At 39.1% G+C, this 14,706-nt stretch overlaps 1 protein-coding gene across 1 annotated transcript in view; it reads left to right on the forward strand.

Moving 5' to 3' along the window:
- NUP160 (nucleoporin 160) overlaps window positions 1-14,706 on the forward strand; it is a 54,289-nt gene that overhangs the window by 21,788 nt on the left and 17,795 nt on the right. The window contains exons 12-23 of the mRNA XM_049616815.1: window positions 711-794; window positions 1,318-1,488; window positions 2,247-2,346; window positions 2,619-2,784; window positions 3,243-3,370; window positions 3,459-3,619; window positions 6,193-6,326; window positions 7,028-7,098; window positions 7,959-8,118; window positions 8,722-8,791; window positions 10,459-10,557; window positions 11,490-11,609. Of these exons, the coding sequence (XP_049472772.1) occupies window positions 711-794; window positions 1,318-1,488; window positions 2,247-2,346; window positions 2,619-2,784; window positions 3,243-3,370; window positions 3,459-3,619; window positions 6,193-6,326; window positions 7,028-7,098; window positions 7,959-8,118; window positions 8,722-8,791; window positions 10,459-10,557; window positions 11,490-11,609 (1,464 nt within the window). The remainder of the gene's footprint in view (window positions 1-710; window positions 795-1,317; window positions 1,489-2,246; window positions 2,347-2,618; window positions 2,785-3,242; window positions 3,371-3,458; window positions 3,620-6,192; window positions 6,327-7,027; window positions 7,099-7,958; window positions 8,119-8,721; window positions 8,792-10,458; window positions 10,558-11,489; window positions 11,610-14,706) is intronic.

Below are 14,706 nucleotides of genomic sequence, written 5' to 3' on the forward strand. Positions count from 1 at the left end.
ATTTCTTATGATATCTCTTGCACACGGAGATATTAAACAATCACTAAAGACATTTATTAAATGCTTTCCTTTAGGAGAGTCATTTGTAGTAGAGTGGCCAGCCACATGACTACTCTGGCTTGCTTTTATACCAGTCTCGGAGTATGTGTTTAACATCATTTTATAACTTCCCTCCAGCTAAGCAATGGCCTTTCCAGGGCTTTTTGCTTTTTTTAGTAATCCAAATGTATCCTGTTATAATTCTGTCAGATTCATGGATATCTATAGTTCGTTCTGGTCTATAGAAATGATTTCAGAGGTGCCTGGGTGGCTCAGTTGGTTAAGCATCTGACTTCAGCTCAGGTCATGATCTCACAGTTCGTGGGTTCGAGCCCCACATTGGGCTCTGTGCTGACACCTCAGAGCCTGGAGCCTACTTTGGACTCTTTGTCTCCCTCTCTCTCTCTGCCCCTATCCCCTCATGCTCTATCTCTCTCTGTCTCTCAAAAATAAATAAATATTCTTCAAATAATTTTTTAAAAAGAAATGATTTTAAACTTGCTATGATTTTACTTACAGAAATTATTTGCACAGCATTAGAAGTAGATGGGTATTTTAGGCATGTTCAGTTTCTATTGTATAGTTACGTATTGCCTCCATGCCTTCTAAACTGAAGTTTTTTTCATTCAGTTTTGGATGAAATGTCTCTAAAATATCTCTCTTAATTTTAGATTTTCTGTCGAGGAACTGAGAGGAATTTAGATCTTTCCTGGAGTGAACTGAAGAAAGAAGTCACTTTAGCTGTTGAAAGTGAGGTGAGGGGGGCACCTGGGTGGCTCAGTCGCTTAAGCGTCCGACTTCGGCTCAGGTCATGATCTCACAGTTCGTGGGTTCGAGCCCCGCATCGGGCTCTGTGCTGACAGCTCAGAGCCTGGAGCCTGCTTCGGATTCTGTGTCTCCCTCTCTCTCTGCCCCTCCCCTGCTCATGCTCTGTCTCTCTCTGTCTCAAAAATAAATAAACATTAAAAAAAAAAATTTTTTTTTTAAAAAAAAGTAAGTGAGGTGAGGTTTGGGTAGAGAACAAATGATAATTTCTTGATATAGGGTAGATTGGTACTGGGGAATGGTTCAAATAGTTCACTGCACCTTGTTAGTAGGAAGTATAAATATTTAAACCTTTTAATTAGAGAATGTATATATATATAATCTATGGCATGTAAGGCCTAAGGGATATTCATTTGGTTATAATTTAGTAAAATGATATTAGGCAGTTAGGTTTTGGAGGAGAAAGATCCCAAATGGTATTAACAGTTTCTTTTTTGTCGTCGTCTTTGCCAGCTCCAAGGAAGTGTAACAGAGTATGAATTTTCCCAGGAGGAATTTCGAAATTTACAACAGGAATTCTGGTGCAAGTTCTATGCCTGTTGTCTTCAGTACCAAGAAGCCCTCTCTCATCCTCTTGCCCTGCATTTGAATCCACACACAAACATGGTGTGCCTACTGAAAAAAGTAAGGGAGCTAAAGCTAATCCTTAATCGTCTAATCCTTTAGACGATTCAGTGGATCTTTCAGAGTATCAGTCTGTTGTATGTTGTAGTTAGCTTTTTAGGACTTTGTATTTTTTTTCTTAGAATTCTAGTTCATTTCTATTTAGATAGTCTCCTGCGTTATTTATAATTTTCTTGCATTTTATTTTATCTTATTATATATTGATTTCACATTTAAAGAGCTACAGGAATAGCACAAAGAACTTTTGTATACCCTTCTTCCAGATTCATCGTTTGTTAACTGCCATTTGCTTTCCTTCCTTCTATACGTTTTTTTCTTCCTGGGCCACTTGGGAGTTAGTTGTAGACATTATGCCCCTTTGTCCTTAAATATTTTACCACGTATCTTAAGAACAGAGTATCCTTACGTAACCACAGCACAATTTAAAGATCAGGTGACTCGATACTGATATTGTATCATACAGTTACATTCTGATTCTACCAATTGTGCCCATAATTTTTCCTCTTGATTAGGGTCTGATCCAAGATCTTGGATATATTTGGTTGTCATGTTCATTTAGCTTAATCTAGGGCTTTTGTCAACCTTTCTTAGTCTTTCATGACCTTGATATTTTTTGAAGACCATACCTGTTTTATATAAAGTGTCCCTCAGCCTGGATTTGTCTGGTATTTTCTGCTGATAAGAATCTGGTCTCAATTTTTTTTACACCTATAAACATTAATTGAAAAAAAGTATAACTGGAAGATTTATATTTCCAGGGGTACCTGTCTTTCCTTGTGCCTTCCTCCTTAGTGGATCATTTGTATCTCCATCCTGATGACGACCTTTTGGCTGAGGATGAGGCCGCCATATCTGATGGTAATAATAATTACTGTGTCCATATTTAGCCCCTTCCTACATGAACCCTGTGCTTTGTTTCGACTGGATGCAAAAAAACATTGATTGCCACTATGACCTCTCCTGGTCAGTTTACCACAATATAGATGCTATAAGGAAAACTGAAGAGACCTAAGCATCTCTAAGACTTCAGATAGATTCTTGGCATTTAATTATTAATATTTTATTTTAGTATAATGTTAATCAGTAGCTCTTCATTGGCTTGAGTCATGAATATTAACTTTCTCTTACAGATGTGGAAGTTGCTCGGGACGTCATGTGTCTTATAAAATGCCTTCGGCTGATTGGAGAGTCAGTAACTATGGACATGTCAGTAATGATGGAAATGAGTTGTTACAACCTACAGTCTCCAGAAAAGGCTGCAGAACAGATTCTGGAAGATTTGATCACTATTGATGTGTAAGGAGAATTTAGGGTAAAGTGCATTTCCTAATGAAAATTCAGCAATTTTTAGTGCCAGTGTCAGGTTTTTAATGTACATTCAAGTACGGACAATAGTGGCTTATGGATAAAGTGAGCTGTCATGGTTCTAAATAGGTGTTTCCCCTTTTAAGCAAAATCTAACATATGAATTCAGATCTGGAAGCTAACTCATAAGTTATGGTCAGTTAAACTACTAACTAAGCTATGAATTCTAAAACAGAAAAGTATTTTCTCACATTCATTTTCTGTCATTTCTGAAAAAATGAGGAAAAATTCTCTGTATGAAGTAAAGGTATCTTATATGCCAGAGTGATTATCTCCATTTCTTTATTGTGTAGCTGGTCTTCCCGTTTCGTAGAGCATTTAGTTTATGGAACATAAACAGTCTGCGTTACATATTCTCAGTAGTAATGGTTTTCTAATTGTCCTTCTAGAGAAAATGTGATGGAGGATATTTGCAGTAAGCTACAAGAGATCAAGAACCCAGTCCATGCCATTGGGCTACTTCTACGGGAGATGGATTACGAGACAGAAGTAGAAATGGAAAAGGGGTTCAATCCAGGTAAATGACAAAAAGCAAACATGTCTCTGATTTAGAGAAAGCAATTTAACTTCTTCTAACTTTTCCTTTTTTTTCCTCTTAATCATAGCTCAGCCTTTGAATATTCGGATGAATCTTTCCCAGCTATATGGTGGCAGCACAGCAGGATATATTGTGTGCAGAGGTGTGTGCAAAATTGCCAGCACTCGCTTCCTCATCTGCCGAGACCTTTTGATCTTACAGCACCTATTATTGAGGCTGGGCGATGCGGTAAGTATGGCTTGAAGGAAAACTTGTAAAATCTACTCACACAGAGCAGAATGTCAGCCCTATGAGCGCAGACTTTTGTCTTTGTCCACTGCTCTGTCACCTATATTTGACCTGTAGTAGGTGCTCTATAAATATTCGTTGAATTAAGAATGAGTAAACAGTATAATCTAAAATTACAAATTAAGAACGTATATGAAGTGGGGCGCCAGGATGGTTCAGTCAGAAGAGCCTGTGACTCTTGACCTCGGGGCCATCAGTTCGAGTCCATCCCATTTGGGGTATAGAGATTACCTTTAAATAAATAAGTAAATACATACATACATACATAAACAAACAAACTTTTTTTTAAAAAGTACATAAAGGGGCGCCTGGGTGGCTCAGTCGGTTAAGCGTCCGACTTCGGCTCAGGTCGTGATCTCGCGGTTCATGGGTTCGAGCCTCGCGTCAGGCTCTGTGCTGACAGCTCAGAGCCTGGAGCCTGCTTCGGATTCTGTGTCTCCCTCTCTCTCTGACCCTCCCCTGCTCATGCTCTGTCTCTTTCTGTCTCAAAAATAAATAAACGTTAAAAAAAAATTTTTTAAGTACATAAAGCAGATTATTTTATAATTAACCTTTGTATATATAGCAGTGGGGAAATTTCCCCAGATGGCTTTCCCCAAATTTAATATTGTTACTAACTACTCTGCATGTGGTAGCCAGGTACCATTTAGTGTGGAGAAAAGAGGAAAAAGAAGAAAAAATTCTCTTTCTGCAGTACAAAATTTAGCCTAAGCACATTTTTGAGATGGCAGTGTCTTTGGGATCCTCCCAACTCTATTCTGTACTTCCTTTTCCATCCTAGTCTTCTTAGGCCACCAGACTCTTGTCCGATAGTCCTTGTCTCTCACCCTACTGAAAGTTCCATGTTTGGAGATTGCCTTTCCACCCTCATGCAAAAGTCCCACTTGTCTCTCAGGTGGTCATCTCACACGAACCTTGACCTTAGGAAGCAGTCTAGTTATCTCATGTTAATATGTAAATAACTGAAAGGCGTTTGGGGCTCTCAGAACTAGTCATACTTTTTTTTTTTTTTTTTTAATGTTGTTTTATTTATTTTGAGAGAGAGCACGAGTGAGGGAGGGGCAGAGAGAGGGGGAGAGAGAGAATCCCAAGCAGGCTCCGCGCTGTCAGCATGGAGCCCAACTCAGAGCTCAGTCTCAAACTGAGATCATGACCTGAGCCAAAACCAAGAGCTGGACACTTAATCAACTGAGCCACCCCGGCGCCCCTGTTTGTACTTTTTAAGTCAGAATTTATTAGCCCAAATATATTGATAATGGTAGAATTTCAGGTAAAAATAAGGAAAAACATTTAGGAAGATGATTTGTTTAAGCCACCAAAGAGAAACAGGAACCTTTCCTGAGAGGCCATTACTTAAGGCAGCCATTATTAAGTTCTTCTCAATCTTTGTAGAATCTTCCATTTCTTCAGGGTTTTTAGTGGGGTTTTTTGTTTGTTTAATTATAACCATTGTTTTTTTCTAAATACAGAAGTAATGGATGTTCTTTATAGAACCTTTACATGTAAGCCTCTCTGTAAACAAAAAGAAATTAAAATTCGTCTGTAATTGACCCAGCTGATAACCGCTGTTTACTTACATTTTAGTGTATATCCTTTTTTCTCCTATGCAAATGTTTTGTTTCCATTATTTCTAGAATTAGAATATGCTACATGGTATTTTTGGAATCTAATTGTTTTCTACTTTACACACCTCATCTGCATTTTCACATGTCATTAAGTATTCTTCTACAAAATTATTTTTTAAAGTTCCCTACACAGTTTTAATTTATTCAGCCATTCCCATCTGTGGCCTGCCAGGTTGTTGCCAGTTTTTCCCTCCTACCTAAATACTTTTGTACACCTCTGACTATATCTCTAAGATAAATTCTCAGAACTAGAATTGATTGGTCACACACTATGCCCCTTCCTTTTTTTTTAATTTATTTATATTAAGAGAGAGCACGAGAGAAAGGGAGAAGAGGGGCACAGAGAAAGGGAGAGAGAGAATCCCAAGCAGGCTCCACACTGCACATCCGTGCAGAGCCTGATGCGGAGCTCAATCTCACAAACCGTGAGATCATGACCTAAGCCAAAATCAAGAGTCGTAGTCTTTTAACCACTGACCGAGTCACCCAGGCACCCCAGGCTATGCACATTTTTAAGGCTTTGGGTGGTTTTGCCAAAATTTTCCTCTAATGTTCATAACTGTCTTTACCCAAGGCTAGTAGCATAAAGAAAGGCTAGATATCCCTGTTCCTGTTCTTGAATTCTGAACCCACACATTCAATGAAAGTTACACTTTTGTTGTTTTCTCTTTCACTATCAGCATTTTTGCACTATTAAATATTTGGGTAGCTATTTTTGCTACGCTAAAATTTAATGAGTGTGTTGCCTTTATTTATGTACATATGTTGCTTTTTTTTGTATGCCCTTTGTAACTGTGTTTTGTTATTTATTTTACCTCCACCTGACCCTTAAGAGTTATCATCACTAATCACTGTGTCCCATCTCACCCACCCACCCATCATGTATAGGCGATCTTGGGAGCTGATCAGCTCTTTCAAGCCCAGCAGGACCTACTACACCGAACCTCTCCTCTCCTCTTATGTTATTATCTCATTAAGTGGGGAAGTCAGTGCTTAGCAACTGATGTTCCAGTTGACACACTGTGAGTTTCATTATTCTAATTATTTTTAAAATAAATTGCAAGTTTGATTAGTTTTTTCATCATTTTCAAAAAGCTGTAAACATAATGCAGTAACATGATTTGCCTTTAAAATTCAGAGAGCTTTAGATGCTTCATTTTCTAAAGGTTGAAGACAACTTATAAGAATCAAAATACCAAGTATGTATTTATTATACGTATGGCATTTTGAAAAGAAAAAATGTTTACTCTGAAGTGGAAGTGGAAAATATATGTCATTTCTAAAATTTGTCTTAAAAACTGTCGAGATAGGTGACTTTTCACAAACACCCACTTTTTTAATGCTTATTTAAAATTGAAGTATAGTTGACACAATGTTACATTAGTTTGGGGTGTACAGTTATTACATGTGTGTGTGTGTTTAATGTAAAGATAAATCCTACTGAGGGCGAAATAGTTAGATGAGGTCGCAGGGAAAGTCGGACCACACACAAAAACATACCAGTTATTAAAGGTAGGCTGAGCTTCCTTAATAACCAAAATAAAAAGGGAAATCTATTACTTACTAGATGTACATTTTCAATATAAAATAAACCATCCTGTTTGGCAGTGTTCTTTCAGTAGAACTTTTATGTGCAACTTACTAATCAAATTGACAGTGTTCCTGGTAGGAGAGCTTGTTGAAGCAATGTTTTTGTACAACTACTGTCTCTTTGTTCTCACAGGGAGTCCAACCTCCAACACTTGTCAGTACTGGAACTAACAGACTCTGGTGCTGTAACGGGAAATAAGTTTGGTAAGGACTAGTCTGTGCATGCGTTTGATTTTAAATTGGGCTTTTATTGCATATTCATTAAAGTCCTTTGCCACCTTTGCTGCAGAAAGATTAGGTAAGCTCTGCTTTCATTTGGGGAGGTTAATAAGCTAGCTGTGGCCAGAGCCCTCTGGCTGTGACAGGGGAGTCCATGAAACCCCGTGAAGCCCAAATCAGGCATAAATTAAGGGTGTTGCGTATATGAAAATATGTACGTGTGTATTGCTGCTTTTCCATTGTTTATTAATGCTCCAGTGATTAATTCAACAAAATGATTTTTTAAATTTACTAAGTTTATGGGAGCTTTCGTAATCTTGTCTTAATAAAAATTCAAGAGGCGTCATCTCTCATGCTTAAGAACCATTCTGGAGAATTTGTTTTATATTATTTTGGTAAAAGACTTGGAATCTTGGGGCACCTGGCTGGCTTAGTCAGGAGAGCATGTGACTCTTGATCTCAGGATTGTGAGTTCGAGCCCCATGTTGGGTGTAGAGATGATAAATAAATAAACTTTAAAAAAAAAAACAAAAACGTGGAATCTTGAGACCATATTTAATGTAAACACTTCCTAAGGAAGATGCTTAGCTGTAGTGAGGTCAGTGAAAAAAAGAAACGAGTGCAACGTTGATTTAAGTGACTTTTTTTTTGCATTTGTATAGTACTGCACACTTTACAAACTGCTTTTATTTATATTGCCATTAATGACACCCATGGCACATTTCATGTTTTGAAATAATAAATGTTCTTTATTACAGATATAACATGAATTGGTAGACTATCTTAATTGAAAATTGATATTACTGTCATAAATTGGTGATTGTCATAATTTTTTTCTTTTTAAGTATCTAGCCCTCAGACAATTGTGGAATTATTCTTCCAAGAAGTTGCAAGAAAACACATCATAGCCCATCTCTTCTCTCAACCAAAGGCACCTCTGAGCCAAACTGGGTTGAATTGGCCTGAGATGATTACTGCAGTTACCAATTATTTATTGCAGCTTCTGTATCCTTTTATTTAAAAGCCAGTTAGAAGGCTTTTTCTGTCTAAATAGTCGAAGGCTCTTCTATTCTCCCTGTATAATAAAGTTTTTTAATGAGGTTGAGTGCTATTCCCCCAACAAGAAATGATAATATTTACTATCAGATGTCCTAGTTTTTATTTTCCTCAGGAGTTAGCCAGATTTTATTGGTACACAAATATGTAATACTTAGATCTCTTTTACAACATTATACGTGTATCAGGTATTTATTGAATGGCTCTGTACGTCAGGCACTATATGCTAGATGCTGGGTGTCCCACGGGCATCAAGAGTATGTGCAATATGCCAGAGTTAGAAGTGATCGTCCAGGGATGAAATATGTGCTTTAGCCCCTAGTTAACTGAGGTCTGAGTTAGGTAACTAGGCTTTTAGTGTATAGCCTTTAAACTATATTTGTCTTATAGTAAGGTTATATAGTTATGTGGAAAGAACATGTGCTCTAACCCCTTCTCTTTACCTTCTTTTTTAAAAATTAAGTCATTACATGGAGTTTGATGCCCAATATGTATATGATTTAAAGTTTTGCCAAAAAAAAAAAAAAAAAAATCTCCTTATCCAGTGACTAGATGGCCTAGCAATCCTGGTTGTCTCTTTATGGAATGTTTGATGGCCAATTGTCAGTATGTACAGTTGCAGGTGAGTACTGTTGAATACTTCTGGTTTTGTTTTGGTTTTTGTTTTAGTCTTTATTTTTGAGAGAGATAGAGACAGAGTGCAAGTGAGGGAGGAACAGAGAGAGGGAGAGGGAGTCACAGAATCCAAAACAGGCTCCAGGCTTAGCTGTCAGCACAGAGCCCGACACGGAGCTAAACTCATGAACCGTGAGTTCATGACCTGGGCTGAAGTTGGATGCTTAACCTCCTGAACCACCCAGGTGCCCCAAATATTTCTGGTTTAGACGTTCTTTTAAAGAATGGGATTTCTGGGGCGCCTGGGTGGCGCAGTCGGTTAAGCGTCCGACTTCAGCCAGGTCACGATCTCGCGGTCCGTGAGTTCGAGCCCCGCGTCAGGCTCTGGGCTGATGGCTCGGAGCCTGGAGCCTGTTTCCGATTCTGTGTCTCCCTCTCTCTCTGCCCCTCCCCCGTTCATGCTCTGTCTCTCTCTGTCCCAAAAATAAATTAAAAAAAAAAATTTTGAAAAAAAAAATTAAAAAAAAAAAAAAAAAAGAATGGGATTTCTGGAATTTTAAATGTTACCTGCATTTTAATTGGCTGATAAAAAGAGCCACAATAATTTAAACTTGACTTCACCAAAACATACTCCAGAAAATCTATAGAGAGATTTTCTTTATGTACTTCTCTCTTGACATGTCATTCCTAACATTTTTTTCTAGAGTATCTTGGCTTGTTTTTTAATCCTATTAGCCTCTCTTAAAAAAAAAAAATTTATGTTTGTTTATTTTTGAGAGAGAGCAAGCCGGGGAGGGGCAGAGAGAGAGGGAGACACAGAATTTGAAGCAGGCTTCAGGCTTTGAGCTGTCAGCACACAGCCCAACATGGGGCTCGAACCCACAAACTGTGAGATCAAGATCTGAGCTGAAGTTGGACGCTTAACCGACTGAGACACCCTGGCACCCCCTATTAGGTTCTCTTTATAGTAAAACAAACATAACGTTGTCTTCATATAAATCCTTTACAGGATGGGCACCTGGATAGCTCATTCAGTTAGGCAGTCTGACTCTTGGTTTCAGCTCAGGTCATGATCTCATGGTTCCTGGGTTCATGCCCCGAATCGGGCTCCATGCTGGCAGTGCAGAGCCTGCTTGGGCTTTTCTTTCCCTGTCTGCCCCTCTGCTGCTCGCGTGCACTTGCTCTCAAAATAAATAAATAATTTTTTTTTTTTTTTTAAGTTTTACAGAGTGTGTGCATGCAAGCGTGGGAGGGACAGAGAGAGAATCAGGGCTCGAACTCCAGAAATGGGAGATCATCACCTGAGTTGAAACAAGAGTCTGATGCTTAACCAACTGAGGCACCCATGTGCCCGGATAAATAAACTTTAAAAAAAAATCCTTTACAGGAATCTGGTCATTGAACCAGTAAATAATAAAGTTGGGAAATTGCTGAATTGGAAAAGCATGTGTGTGTTTATATGTGTTGGTATTGAGTTTTGTTCACGTTTTTAAAGTGTCTAACTTAATACAAGAATAGATTAACAGAATTAGATTTTAACTTCTGGATGATTTCAGGAAATACTTTTCTGTTGATTGACCACTATCTTTTCTCCCTCTGTGAAGAGCTTGGGGGTGGTTATCGCATTAAATAGCACTTACTTTCTAATCAGAAAGCACCTTTTATGCCTTTCAGGATTATATTCAACTGCTCCATCCCTGGTGTCAAGTCAACATTGGTTCCTGTCGATTTATGCTGGGACGTTGTTACCTGGTTACAGGAGAAGGACAGAAGGTAAATTGTATTCAAATGATGAACCTACTTCAGTGCAAAGAGGACAGTTAGTCTCCATCTAACTAGGTGAGGGGGGATGGGGTGGCACAGAATCCTCTGAATAAGGATAAAGACAACTAATGCCAGCAAGAGCCATGTGGGGGTTGTTCAGCTTTCTTGTACTTTTGCAAATTAGTTAGAACATAGGAAAACATGAAGAAGAAAACATTAAAATCCTTTTGCCCCAGGATGAATTTTGTAAATCAAATTTATTACTCGATTACATTGTTTTTATTACATATTTTTTAAAATGTTATGCTGCTTTCTTCCCCCATTATGGTAGTTTATCTAATTTGTTCCCTGACATCCTATTAATGTACATTTTCAGACATGCAGGAAAGTTTAAAGACTTATAATAAACCATCATATACTCACCACTCAAATTCTACAAATATTAACATATTAGTATGCTTATATTAATTTTCTTATTAAAGTTTACCTTTTAATAGTATTTAAGTTAAAAAGTGAGATAAAGAAAAATATTAAATAACGTGTCAGAGGGGTGCCTGGGTGGCTCGGTCGGTTGAGCGTCTGACTTCGGCTCAGGTCATAGTCTCACAGTTCGTGAGTTTGAGCCCCGTGTCAGGCTCTGTGCTGACAGCTCAGAGTCTGGAGCCCACTTTGGATTCTGTGTCTCCCTCTCTCTCTGCCCCTCCCAACTTGTGCTCTGTCTGTCAAAAATGAATAAACAAACAAACAAACAAAAAAAAAAACCCTTTAGATAACGTGTCAGAATTTAGAATAGCAGAAAATGTAAATGTAGTCAACAGTCTTAATTTTTCTTTTTTGGCTTTCCTTTAGCACCTGAACCCCGCACCCACCCACCCTAATTGTTAGCACTTAGAATTGAAACAGTCCATTATAAGTCATTTTGTATCCTTTTACTTCTCCAGGCTCTGCAATGCTTCCGCCAGGCAGCATCTGAAGTGGGCAAAGAGGAATTCCTGGATCGCTTGATTCGCTCAGAGGATGGGGAGATTGTATCCACCCCCAGGATGCAGTATTATGATAAGGTACATTGTGGCTCGGTTTGGTCTTTCTTACCTGTGTAAAAATGTATCTGAAATAATGGCTTTGGTATTGGGGGAGAAAAATAATGTGAAAATTAAGTCATTCCCGGGGCGCCTGGGTGGCTCAGTCGGCTAAGCGTCCGACTTCGGCTCAGGTCATGATCTTGCGGTTCGTGAGTTCGAGCCCCGCATCGGGCTCTGTGCTGACAGCTCAGAGCCTGGAGCCTGTTTCAGATTCTGTGTCTCCCTCTCTCTCTCTGACCCTCCCCCGTTCATGCTCTGTCTCTCTCTGTCTCTCTCTGTCTCAAAAATAAATAAACGTTAAAAAAAAATTAAGTCATTCCCTGAAATTCCAAAAGAAGAGAAATGAATTTGCCTTGAGAAATTTAAAGAAATGTGTATTTTAATGAAACTGGTAAATGTTTTTAACTTCAGTGAAATTCCCATTGTGATACCATTTTATTAGCCAAGTCATCACTAGCATTTTATTAATATCAGTCTTGCCGATATCTCAAAGAATTAACTTGAATGTTGTATTCAGCCTTAGTTTATGATTTGGCCCTCCTCTTCTGGCCTTTTTTGCTCTGGTCACTCAGTTGTTGCAAGGGTGGCCTATTATTATCTCATGCAAGCCAAGCACACAGTCTGCCCTCCAAGACCCTTCTACCTGCTGTTCCCCTTTATCCAAATAGTCAAACCTCAAGCCCGCGTTTCATTGAGATCTCTGTGCATTTGTCACCACCTCAGGGAGTTCCTCTCTGTCTCCCCGTGTAGAATAGCTGTGGTGCTCGTGGGCTGCGTGCTGACCTGTACCACCCCCCCCCACGTGCAGATTGAGGCACTGTGAGCAGTCTCTGTCCTTGCCATCCTTTATTATTTTCCTCGTAACATTTAACCATGCTTGTTGTCATATTTTGCGTATCTGTTTGTTGTTATCTGAGTTCCCCACCAGAAAGTAAAGGCAGGCTTAACTACTTTGTTCATTGCTGGTTAAAGAGATAAAATGATTTTTTTTTTTTATGAACTCTACACCCAATGTGGGACTTGAACTCATGACCCCAAGATCAGGAGTCGCATGCTCTACCGACTGAGCCAGCCAGGCACACCAAAATAAATGAAATAGATTTGTAACTCTTCATAACCTTCCCCATCCTACTAATGGGAAAATTATTTTGAATTCTAAGGATTTTTTTAAGGGTTTTGTTTTGTTTTATTGGGGGGGGGGGGTGGCGCACAGATGAATGAGGGGCAGGGAAAGAGAGAATCCCAGGACGGACAGAGGGAGAGAGGGAAAGAGGGAAGTGGGGCTCAGCCAGTGTGGGACTCCAACTCAACAAACTGTGAGATCATGACCTGAGCCAAGGTCAGATGCTTAACTACTGAGCCACTCAGGTGCCCCAAGATACGCCTGTTGTTTTTCTTAATGATCTCCACACCCAATGTGGGGCTCGAACTCATAACCCTGAGATTAAGAGTTGCATGCTCCACCAACTAAGCCAGCCAGGCCCTCTGAATTCTGAGGATTTTTAATCTGAGACTAGATAGATTTGAGGGATTGATAAATCCCCTGAAATTGTGTGCAAAATGTTGCTTGTATTTTTTCTGTGGAGAAACTCCATAGCTTTCATCAGAAGAAACTTACTGATTCAAAACACATGAAGAATCACTGCTCCAAAAAATGCAAAAAAAAAAAAAAAAAGGACTTAAGAATCACTGCTCTAGTGAACCCCAAAGTGGGCCTTGGGAAGAGAATACTCACAGAAGAATTAAATTAAGATGTGCTAATGTTTAATAGAAAGATCAACCTGGGGCGCCTGGGTGGTTCAGTCAGTTGAGCATCACACTGCCGCTCAGGGCATGATCTTGTGGTTCGAGAGTTTAAGCCCCACATCAGACTCGCTATTTCACTGCTGTCAGCGCAGAGCCTGCTTAGGATCCTCTGTCCCCTTCTCTCTCTGCCCCTCCCTGGCTCATGCGCTCTCTCTCAATAATTAACATTTAAAAATATGTATATAAGGATCAACGCTGGTTGATCCCTGGTGCCCTTATTTGGACCTATTACCAGGTGGTCATTTATCATTTAGTCTCAAAGCAGGTGTCTGGAAGAGTGACGGTGTCACAGCTCGGGTGGGGCACATAGTGGCACCTACACTCCTATATTTCATTTTAGTAGATTATGTTTGGTTAAATTAATTTGCACATTATATTGCTTAATTTTAATGAAAATCACCTTCACAATTTTTAAAAATTCCTTCAAAGAACCTAGATTAAGAAAGTACAAGCAGGGGCACCTGAGTGGCTGGATCAGTTGAGCGTCTGACTTCAGTGCAGGTCACGATCTCACATTTTGTGGGTGCGAGCCCCTCATCGGGCTTTCTGCTGGCAACGTGGAGCCTGTTTCAGATTCTGTCTCCCTCGCTCTCTGCCCCTCCCCCCACTCATGCGCTATCAAAATAAACGTTTAAAAAAAAAAGTACAACAAATGAGGACAAAATAGGGCTGACACTTCTGCCTTTGATCAGCCATATGGGGAGGTAAAAACAGTGACAGTCTAGAATCAGGTTTGATAAGAATCAGCTGATAACAGTTGAACTTCTCAGGAATGCTATTTTAAAATAAATGTACCTTGAAATAAAATTTCAATTTAAGATAATATGAAACCATGAAAATTATCAAGGTATTAAACATCCTACTTACCTGTGGTGGAGTGTAAATTGGTGTCAACCACTTTGAAAAACTACCAGTGTCTACTAGCTGCAGTCATTGACATATACCCTCTGACCCAGTAGTTCCAGTTCTAGATCTACCCAGAAACACGTACGTATTTACCAAAAGAGATGTGCAGTTATGTTCCAAGCAACATATTCATAACACTCATACACTAGAAACCCAAGTGTCCATTGATAGAATGGATCATTAAATTACGGTATATTCTTTGAATGGAATACAGTATCAGTGAAAGGAATTACTGCATGTAATAACAGATCAGCCGTATAAACATGTTAAGCAAAATAAGGCAGACACACAAAAGAATTCATACCATAAGATTCTGTTCCATGAAATTAAAAACAAAACCAGTACAAGTCAGTAGTGGCTGGAA

This window comes from Panthera uncia, chromosome D1 (genome assembly GCF_023721935.1).
Source record: "Panthera uncia isolate 11264 chromosome D1, Puncia_PCG_1.0, whole genome shotgun sequence".
Classification (NCBI taxonomy): domain Eukaryota; kingdom Metazoa; phylum Chordata; class Mammalia; order Carnivora; family Felidae; genus Panthera; species Panthera uncia.